Genomic DNA, 10,825 nt, shown 5'->3' with positions numbered 1-10,825 from the left:
GAAGAAGGAAAACATACAGTAAAATCCCAATGTTTGAAAAATTAATTTGGGAGAATACAGATAAAAAGATTTGACTCTACTTTTGTCTTGACAATGAAGGACAACCCCAAATTCTCTTCAATTAATTTGTCCTTTGACTATTGCTCATCGAAAAACATACTTGAGAATCACCTCTGCTTGATAGGAATAATGAATTTGTTTGAATGACAAACGCTTAAATGCTTAAATTGAGAGTGCAAAATAGTGGAAGCTATAGAGTTCAAAATTAAGATTATTTATAGGATAACTTGGTTATCTAATAACATAATTGGATCTTCCGCGTGATTGTTAGGTTTCAGAGGACACTTGTGGAAATGCAATGTCTTCGTCCTTAACAGATAGTTGAGTCCAAAAGTTTTATCCACCTATTTTGGTCCATCATGATTCACCTATTATGGCCATTTGGCCTGTCATGATCCTATCTTGGTTTGGATCAAATTAAAAAAAAAAAAGAAGAATTTTAACTATTATAACCTAAATAGGGTGCTTTATTATCCAATGTTACCATAATTTTCTTTAATGGATTTTAATTTTACACCGATGTAGTGCCCATGACCAAATTACCCACCTTCAACATGAATAATATATTAAAAAAGTAAAAAGATAAAATAAAGAAAGTGGACCACCGCATAAGGAAACTGAGAGTGGGAATAGAAACGAGAAAACTTGATTCAAATTTCAGATAAACTTCTCTTGTTGAAGAAACTTCTAAACAATGGTCTTCTTCATTCGAAAAATCTACCGAACACATCGTTCTTTCATTTTCTGTGTAAATCTACCGGGCAGAGTAGGTGATTTTCTACGAGTTTCGCCACCATTTCGACGAAGATTTTCGATAAATAAAGTTTTATGGTTATACACAAAATATGCAAGTGTATCTTACTTATTATTTTAAATATGCAAGTGTGATCACAACACATAATTATTTTAAATATGCAACGGTATATAATAATCATAGTACAATACTACTTATATTGATTGTATACTATAATTCACAATTTAAAGAACAAAGTTAATAACATGAAACAATTAGTTGAAGAAGATATTCGAAATAAGAAAGATAAGATGGAGAGAGTTTATAGCGTTGAAAAGATAGACAGAGATAGCGAAAATAAAATGAATATTAAATAATTTGGTGGAAATTCTTTTAACATATTCTTACTAATCAACTGAATTTAAATCATATCTAAGATAAGTGTTTTCTTTAAATTTTTATAATTATCTCATTGAATTTTAGGTTCGTTTACAATGGACATACAAATTTACACTCGTGTGCAGGCCTTGGTGTACGTGCCAGAGAAGGCGCCAAGTGAAAGATAAAGTTATCGGCTCAGCCTTCACTCCTCTTTCACGACTCGCCTCTGTGCATTTCACTTCGTTATCCAAAATCGCCGGAGCTCGAGGCTTTGATCCTTCAAATTCATCTTTCTATGACGGAACTGGCCTTTCCTCAGTTTCATTTCACCAATTTTGGCTAACCCATCATGGGTTCTCCATTTCTCTGCCCCTGCTCCTTTGAGCTTCATCATCAACCTCGCTTCATGGGTGTTCCTGAAGCTTGTTCGTCGTCTCACCATCTCGTATTGCACCGCCGTTTCCATCTCTCTCACCCTTGGCCACCATGCGCCCACAAGTTTCTATCTCCACCTCCGTAAGTTCTCGATTCAAACATCTCGCGTTCTTCGTTGTCCGTTTGAGTTTTCTACTGGTGTTTTCTTGCTTTTTTAAACACGCCATTGGTTAACATTTTGGTTTTTGGTTTGTATAAGTTCAGTCTTCTGATGGGTTTTCTTTGTACGGAGTCGTTTTGATGTTAATGGGTTATTTGTGTTCAATAACTGCTTTAATCCTTATTGTTGTCATTCCAGAAGAGAAGTCTTTATTGGTTATTGTAATTCAAGGTTGTTTTGTGAAGCAGGTTGGTTTTCATGATAACTTACTACATGTTGGTGTCAACCGTCCATTAAATATATGCATGAATTTGACAAGTTTCTAGTTTATGACCTACTGTAATGAATTTTTAGCCATTATACTTTCATGAATGTAGATCATTTTCTTGCATGATTGTAAGACTTGTAAACTTTCTCCTGCCTCTTTGAGTGGTTTTGAAATGGCTTTTAAGAGTACATTTTAAGGTTAGTATTTTAAGTCAAGAGTACTTTCAAGAGTTTTCATTAAATAATTTAAATTGTATTTAAGAATCACTTTTGGATTTGGTCAAAAGTTAAACTATAAAGTGTGTGAAAAGTACTTTTTGGCTACTCCAAAATTTAGATCACGCTTCCTCTCTAAGATCTACATGTAAAAGCAGGTATATACACCTGCATATGACCCTTGGAAAGATGAGGTTCCGTCTCTGCACAGGGCAGAATAATTATGTTGGAGGATCACCTGTAATGTCGACAATAAAAGGTAATTAGTTGCTGTTGTTGGTTATTTTATTTTGTTTTTTTTCACACTACACACAGAAGTTGATGGTCAGCTTTTGCTTGAAAGTTTTAGCGGAAATTTTTCCACTCGTATCACGAAGTAAAGGTTTCACATAGCATTGATAAACTTTTCTGTTTCTAAATTGACACTTAATTTCCTAATGACTGAAAAAGGTTTGTGTTAGGCTACCATTCTTACTGAAATATCATAGGACGGGTGAGATGGGAATGGCTTTTGTAATGGGAATTATAGCTTCAACTTCTAATAGTAGAAGAGCTGGCCCCAATGTTAGTTAGAGAAAAGGTGGGAGCATAGAAGGCGGCAAGAGGGGGTCAGTGGGATTACTTTACATTTTGAGTTCGTAGAATCTTCTTGAGAGGGAGAGGAAGGCCTTAGCTTCCATGTGAGGCTGGGCATTGTATCTTGCCTTCTGGCATTATTCTACTATTCAATAAGAATCTTGTTATCTTCTTCAATACCTATCATATTGATATCAGAACAACATACTGGGAAAATTTGGGGGAAAATTTGAGGAAATGGCGCGGAAGAGGATGGAGGAACGCATGGATGCCCAATGGATCAAGAGTTTTCTGAATTCCCAGTAGATGTACGGAAAATTCTGGCAATGCAAGAATCCATTGCTTCATTAGCCAAAAGCGTGGGCAATTAAGTATCCAAGTGGTAAAGCAACAACGAACTTCAGAGGATACTTGGAAAATGATCTCTACATTGTTAGCGGAAAGAAACATCAAAATTCTGGTTTGATCATGGTTGAAGAGTCAAGTGGTGAAGGGAAAACAGGTGAACAGAGGGAGAAACTTCAGCCATGCTTGCAGAAATGTTGAAGACTGAAAGTGCGGACTCCAATCAGCATACCAAATTCAGTTTTAGTTCTAGGAGTTCTTATCTGATTTGCAATTTGCTGAAATGTTCTGAAATGTGAAAGATGATATTCTGATGGCAATATAAAGTGTGTTACAGTTGATGACTGTTTCTTAAAATGCCGTCTTGGTGATTGTGGGTTTTAGTCTTTTTATTGCTTGAAAATTTTCCTCATATGCATCGCTCCAACGGTAGAAAAGGGGTCATACAGTATGAATGTAAAGTTCCAAAGTAACTTGCATGTTCTTTTTAGGTGAATTGGTATATAATTAGGTTGCTATTGGCAGTCATTTAGTAGCTAAGAGTGTAAATTTGATAATAACCACTTCAGGACCGAGGACCTTGCCTCATGTAATGTGGTGGATATCTTATCATAAATGTAACATTCTTGCTCTCCTATTGTGTGTCTACTTTCCTATTGATTAGAAATGCTGACTGAACATGAATTGTTTCTGAAGGAGTATGCAAAGTAGTTTGGACTGTTGAAGCTGATTTGGAAGCCGATCAACTTCTTTACCTAACTGGGGACCCTATCGCATTAGGCTCCTGGGAACCAAATATGGCGATTCAAATGTCTCCTACGCATCATGCTAACTTATGGAAGGCTGAAGCCAAGGTGATGACATAAGCCAGTTTGTTGTATGTTATGTGGAGGTTTTTTCCCCTGAGCTGTAAATGTCTTCACATCATTCTCTTTGTCTATCGATTTATCCTATGCTTCTTACACTTTATGTCGAGTAGTGAAGCATATAATTACTGTTGTCAATCCCATTTGAGGTCTCGAGGCATTTTTGGATTATTGATCAATTTGCTGAAAAACTAAAAAACATAACACCATATACGATCATTCTGTAATTGTGAACAATGCTTTCTGCAACCGATTTTATTCTTACATTAAAGTGAATAGGTAAATGGAGTGCTTAGTTCATTCTGTATTGTTGTTTACTTTCATTTCAAAGGCCCCACTTTACATCATTGGCAGATAAATTGTGGCATAAATTTCAAGTACAATTATTTTATCAAGGAAGAAGCATTGCCTTCATCAGACATCATTTGGAGAACTGGACCTGAGTTTTCTCTATCCCTACCTCAAACTGTTAATCATGATAAACAAATCACGGTGAGGGATTCATGGATGAGGTTTACTGTCACACGCCCTTCAGTTTTCACATGGGATTCATGGATAGAGGAACTGCCATTGAAATCTCTTCCAGCAGAGGGTAATATCTCATTTTGATTTTCATCTTCAAGCAACTTCCTCTCTTAAAATGCTTCTAAACACTTAAATGCTTCCAGTGATTTGACAGATGAACGTGAAATTGAAGAAGAATGTCTTGAGAGTGATTCTATTGAGCCCTATGTAAATTTGAATGGTACCATGATATATGATAAATTGTACTCTGACCATGAGGAACTGATGGATTCTGCAAGTCAAAGCTCAGATTTTCATAGACATCAACCTATTGAGGAACCATGGTTACCCCTCTTTTTTGATTCGCCCAAGAATGTGTTGGAGCCTGATCTGCTGAAAAATGATGTCATTATAAAAGAAGAGACAACGGTATTAGAAACTCGAGATCAACTATTGGAAGATGCAGCAAATCTGTTGCCTACATCAGGGGCTGATACAATGTTGAAGGACCCTATTTCTACCATCATACTGATTAATTCGTCAATATGCACCATGCAGCGGATTGCTGTATTAGAAGAAGGAAAATTGGTGGAGCTGCTTCTGGAACCGGTTAAAAGCAATGTGCAGTGTGATAGTGTGTATTTAGGGGTCGTCTCAAAACTTGTTCCTCACATGGGCGGTGCATTTGTAAATATTGGAAACTCTAGACCATCTCTAATGGACATCAAGCAAAACAGGGAACCTTTCATATTTCCTCCTTTTTGTCAAAGAGTAAACAAACAAGTGATCAATGGCTGCTCCGTACAAGGACAACTGGCATCACAAGATGAAAGTATATTGAGTATTCCAAAAACCGATGGTGTTGCAGATATTGAGATTCAAAATACTTCGATGCTGTCCTTGCCTGACGACCACGAGGAAAATGAAGTTGACGATGGCTTTGATGTTTCGGATGTTCTTAGAGAAAATGTGAATGGCAGCATAGTAGATGATGATGGTGATTTAGATGCTGACTTTGAAGACTGCATTGATGATAAGGGACATCATTTAGAGGGCCATGCTAGCATCAGTTATACAGCTACTGCAAGTTATTCTAGTGATTCTCAACTATCTTTTCTCCAAGATGGAAAGGATTCTAAGCAGATAGTGACTGATGAAAACAAGTGGCTCCAAGTTCGGAAAGGCACCAAAATAATAGTTCAGGTTGTCAAAGAGGGGCTAGGGACTAAAAGTCCGACGCTGACTGCTTACCCACGACTAAGAAGCAGATTTTGGGTAGGTTCCTCAAGATTTATGCTTCATGCATTAACTACTTTATTTTAGTAATTGTTCCCCTCAACTCATCATCATATCAAACATTTGTCTAGGTGTTCTCTGATACAAGTTACATGGCTTGCAGATATTGATAACTCGTTGTGATAGAATTGGCATCTCAAAGAAAATTTCTGGTGTCGAGCGTACACGCTTAAGGGTTATAGCTAAAACCTTACAGCCTCAAGGTTTTGGTTTGACCGTAAGAACAGTTGCTGCTGGTCATTCTTTAGAAGAATTACAAAAAGATTTGGAGGGTCTAATTTCAACTTGGAAAACTATAACAGAACATGCAAAATCAGCTGCACTAGCAGCAGATGAAGGCATTGAGGGAGCAGTTCCAGTTATTCTCCATAGGGCCATGGGTCAAACGCTGTCAGTTGTTCAAGATTATTTTAATGATAAGGTGCTCATATGATTTATCATTATCTTTTCTTCGGTTCTTGTCTATGTTGTGCCATTACTTTAATTCCAAGATTATAGCTGTATGATCAACATTCCTGCTCTGCTTTTATTCAATCGATTTTCAGGTTAAAAGAATGGTAGTTGACTCTCCAAGGACATATCACGAGGTACATTTTGATTTCATCACTGGATTTTAAAAATAGATATCTCTGTGTGAACATGCACGAGGATAGTATTGTAGGCTCTGTTAGGGGTCTGTATTCTTTGGAAGCTAGAACAATAAATATTTCTTCCCTCTCTCAAACATCTCCACTTCACAATTTTTTGTAAATAATTTACTCCGGCCTTCTGGATGTAATATATAGTGAGATAAGATAAACTTGTGTAGTGCTTTGTTCTTTCATCCATGTTAGGTTTCACGGTCACCTGCACAAATACTAATAACCAGCACACACACAGCACAAGGAATAAAACAAGGAATAATGGGAGAAAGATGGATAGATATATATTAATGAAGCCACAACACACAGATTCACTTGAACCCTGCCAAATAACAGGGCTATCCTCTCCCAATGAAATAATGTTCATCCACAAGAAACACAATCACTAAGATAACCAACCCTAGCACAAGATACCCACATATATACTACCTTCCCCCTAATGCCACGTAGCTTCTAAGACCACTGACTCCTCTAACTACTCTTTTGTGTAGGGGGAAATCCTATTTCTGCCCTTCCTCTTGTACACCTGTGTAATGGGTGGGCCCTAGCATTCCATCTGTTGAAGTAGGTGAAACTAGATTCTTATTTGGGTTTTCTACCTAAAAGGATTTTAGAACTCTGAGCTTCCCTTAGTCCAATCTTTAATTATCTCATGACCATTCGCACTTGAAAATGATCAACTATTGTTAATAATAAATTGTGGATGGATCGCATCTGAATGTTCGTGTTGCATTTTTCATGCTGCCAGTGTTCCTAAGTGTGTGAACCTACATTGTTTTTCCAGGTCACTAATTACCTTCAGGAAATTGCTCCTGACCTATGTGACCGAGTCGAGTTATTCCATGGAAGAATACCCCTTTTTGACAAATTTAATATTGAAGAAGAGATCAATAGTATTCTCAGCAAAAGGTGAGTTTTGTAAGCCTTGTTTACGTAGTCAGTTAATGTATGCAATTGAATAACTTAGAAAAAGAAGAAAAAGTCGTGTGATCTTTGGAACCTGTTCTGCTTGTGTTACAGTGGATGAAGTGTCTGTAGAGATGGGCTCACACAACCGTGATTGATCAAATTAAAAAATAAAGAAAAAATTGAAAGGAGAAACGGACGAATGAAATAATTATCCGGAGAAAGAGTTGGAGCTCCATCTTAAGTAATGACTAGACTACTTTAGCCCCTAGTCTTCTGTCCATGTTGATTAATGGTCCTTGAATCTGGAAGATGATATGGACATCTTCCATGTAGGATACCAACTGTCGACAATGCAAGCTGTTGTCTGATCATTTATGGATTATGAATGGCGTCAATACTCCTGACCCTGAATATAAGATGAATTCAGTCCAGTGCAATATCATTGCTAGTGTTCTTTTTTTATTAGCCAAGTCTATTTGTTCACAGGGTTCCACTTGCGAATGGAGGTTCTTTAATAATTGAACAAACTGAGGCTCTAGTTTCCATTGATGTGAATGGAGGACATGGGGTATTTGGTCAAGCATCTTCTCAGGAGAAAGCTATTCTAGAGGTCAACCTTGCTGCTGCAAGACAGGTATGTTGGGTGATCTTTTTACACATGGCCGAGTTTTTTGTCCGAGTTGATTTGATTTATTTCTTGTGCAATCAAAATGCATATCATGATTCACATTATACAAAAGTTCTCTTTGTTGGAATCTCTCTTTTCTCCTGTATCCTTGACTTTGCATTCTGCTAAGCTATGTAGGTAGGTGTGTATTAAAATTATATTGCACGAGGGAAGGGCACTGTATACCCTCTGCGTTTTTTGTGTTGATATTTGAGCATAACTACCTTTTTTTAGCTGTTGCGGTTGATTGCTTGAAGATTATCTATTTTTGTTTGTATTTATCAGTACTTATTAAGTTGTTGTATTGAAGTATGATTATGTTATCTACTTTCGCAACTAGCAGAAATTCTAAATATCTGATTGGCAACAAATATTTTCAGATAGCAAGGGAATTACGATTGAGAGATATAGGTGGAATAATAGTAGTAGATTTCATTGACATGGAAGACGAATGTAAGTTTAATTTTCCTGTATCTCTCGCTCTCTCCCCCTACCTTCATGCTGTTCGCACCTGTATAATTTTTCATATCTCCAAAGTATGTCGAGTCGACTTTTTGTATAACTCAATTATCTTTCACTTGGTTATCTCTATCCCTAATCTTTCTGGTCCTACGTGTATTTAACTTGTTGTACTGAAGTGAAGTGACAGGATGTGCATGACCTCGAACTTGCGGAAAATAGAATAGATTGTATATAAAGCAAATCTAGATTCTGCTGGTTGATTATATATTAGCTTGAAATCTGTAAATAATTTATGCAATGGACTAAAACACTTGTTTAAGATCTATCCCGATACAATCGACTGGACCTACCTGTGTTGCTGTTTCACTGGAACAATGTGCTCAAAAGGAGAGAGAGAAACTTGTTGAACTTGCGTGTAACTCTCTAGTTTTGTCTCCTTATCTTTAATCAAGGAAATTGCGTTATTGTTAAGAAGATTTTCTTCATTTTTGTTGCTGCTATTGTAGGCATCGAGAATGGTCATTTTTATGTCTGTCATCTTTTTGATCAATGACACGGGATTCTTTTGTTTCAGCGAATAAGAGGTTAGTCTACGAAGAAGTAAAGAAAGCGGTTGAGAGAGACAGGTCAATGGTGAAAGTTTCTGAGTTATCCAGACATGGACTCATGGAAATTACAAGAAAGAGGGTACCTATCCTAAACTTTCCTTAATTCAATATTTTCTTTCCCTGAAAATAGTGAAGGTAATTGCTGAATAACTTGGAGTTCTCTAATCCCTTGAAAATAATATGGGTCTACATCTTGTTTATCAAATATATCTAAGTTTCAGAAGTATATGCTTCATTTTCGTCGATAGACTCAACACACTGGGATCTTAAAGTTACAGTGTTTTGAGTACAGGTTCGGCCAAGTGTAACGTTTATGATCAGTGAGCCGTGTGCTTGTTGTCATGCTACTGGAAGAGTTGAAGCTCTGGAAACCTCCTTCTCAAAAATCGAGCAGGAAATCTGTCGACAGCTTGTAAGATTTTACATTTAGTTATCATCATACAAAAGTAACACTGCCAAATCTCTGCATATACAAACTTGGTTTGCGCCATTATTGCATTTCTATTTATTATACGGCTTACACATGTGAGTGACATTACCCTCTTTTACATTGTGGTCAGGCAACATTGAAGCAGAAACCAGATCCTGAAAATCCAAAATCCTGGCCAAAGTTCATATTAAGGGTCGATCATCACATGTGTGAATACTTAACTTCGGGAAAAAGGACAAGACTTGCAATCTTGAGTAGTTCCCTCAAAGTTTGGATCATTTTGAAGGTATATATTGTGGAAAATACATTTTTAATCAAACAAATTTACTTTTTGAAGTTATTTTACTTTAAAACAGACTCGTAGTTCATTGTAAAACTTTCTGAAATTTGAAGTTGGAATCATTCAGGTGGCTAGAGGATTCACCAGAGGTTCATTTGAGGTGAAATCTTTTGCAGATGATAAGTTGAGCAAAAGTGAAAATCAAGCACCGATTTCTTTGTTACAACCATTAGAGGGCAGAAGTAACAACTCTGGCAAGAAAGTTACCCTCTTTCCAGTTAAAAAGTGGAAAAGTACTGGGAGATAAAAAGACAAGACTAGGTTTTACAACCCAAAATTTCTGAGCCAAGCTCAAAGGTCTTTTTATTTGTCATTATTGCTAGACCACGTGCAATTGCATATTCAGATTGACAAACTTTTCAAAATATCAAGTTTGATTTGTTGTAGTGCTAATCAAGCGGTTTTGTTCTAGAGTTGAGATTCCTCCCCCTTTGAATTATAAGTCTCAATAAATTTGTCATGCTGTTTCTTTGCTGCTCCACAATTGATGTAAACATTTCCTGACAAAATCCACTATTTTTTTCATTCAAAGCGTATTTGAAGTCTGCTATCATTGCCAGTAATTTCAACTTTCAAACTTCACTCCTTGCTCTAGTCGGCCTCAATGGCCAACCACTCCGTGACTACGGCAAAAGAGGGAAGGTTCATTGAGAGGCCGGAAAGACTTCAATTCAGACCCTATAGGGAACCCTTCTTCATGAAAAGAGGAATTCTCCCTTGAAACAACAATATAATGATGAATGAAAATGGTGAGCCATCAAGTTCTTTTCTGACTGTAAAGAAAATCACCTGAACAGAATTGAAAAAATGTATGATATTCAGTGAATGAAATTTGACATGAGCTTCCATAGACCCCACAATCACTCTTAGGAGAATATGAAGTTGTGTAGAATCCATAATCAAAAGTTGAAAATTGATTCTGATGGTTCTGTTTCTCCAAGTAGTCAAATTTTTAATCAACTGCTGCTACAATGGTAGTTAATACTTCA

At 36.7% G+C, this 10,825-nt stretch overlaps 1 protein-coding gene across 2 annotated transcripts; it reads left to right on the top strand.

Annotated features, from left to right (window-relative positions):
- Positions 1 to 1,379: 1,379 nt before the first annotated feature.
- On the top strand, positions 1,380 to 10,367 carry LOC103500500 (ribonuclease E/G-like protein, chloroplastic). 2 transcript variants are annotated; one of them, XM_008463812.3, is made up of 14 exons: positions 1,380 to 1,690; positions 2,351 to 2,451; positions 3,810 to 3,967; positions 4,334 to 4,571; positions 4,659 to 5,758; positions 5,883 to 6,200; positions 6,325 to 6,366; positions 7,205 to 7,329; positions 7,816 to 7,963; positions 8,377 to 8,449; positions 9,033 to 9,145; positions 9,359 to 9,478; positions 9,627 to 9,782; positions 9,904 to 10,367. In XM_008463812.3, the coding sequence occupies exons 1-14, from the start codon at positions 1,524 to 1,526 to the stop codon at positions 10,081 to 10,083; spliced, it is 3,039 nt and encodes a 1,012-aa protein (XP_008462034.1). In that variant the 5' UTR covers positions 1,380 to 1,523; the 3' UTR covers positions 10,084 to 10,367. The 2 variants fall into 2 exon arrangements, with proteins under 2 accessions (XP_008462034.1, XP_008462035.1); XM_008463813.3 differs by lacking the exons at positions 1,380 to 1,690; positions 2,351 to 2,451; positions 3,810 to 3,967 and having other exon boundaries at positions 4,340 to 4,571; positions 4,648 to 5,758.
- The last annotated feature ends 458 nt before the right edge of the window (positions 10,368 to 10,825 follow it).

This window comes from Cucumis melo, chromosome 1 (assembly GCF_025177605.1).
Source record: "Cucumis melo cultivar AY chromosome 1, USDA_Cmelo_AY_1.0, whole genome shotgun sequence".
Lineage (NCBI taxonomy): Eukaryota > Viridiplantae > Streptophyta > Magnoliopsida > Cucurbitales > Cucurbitaceae > Cucumis > Cucumis melo.
The sequence above is the reverse complement of the archived record's forward strand: the minus strand, read 5'-3'. Positions and strand labels throughout refer to the sequence as shown.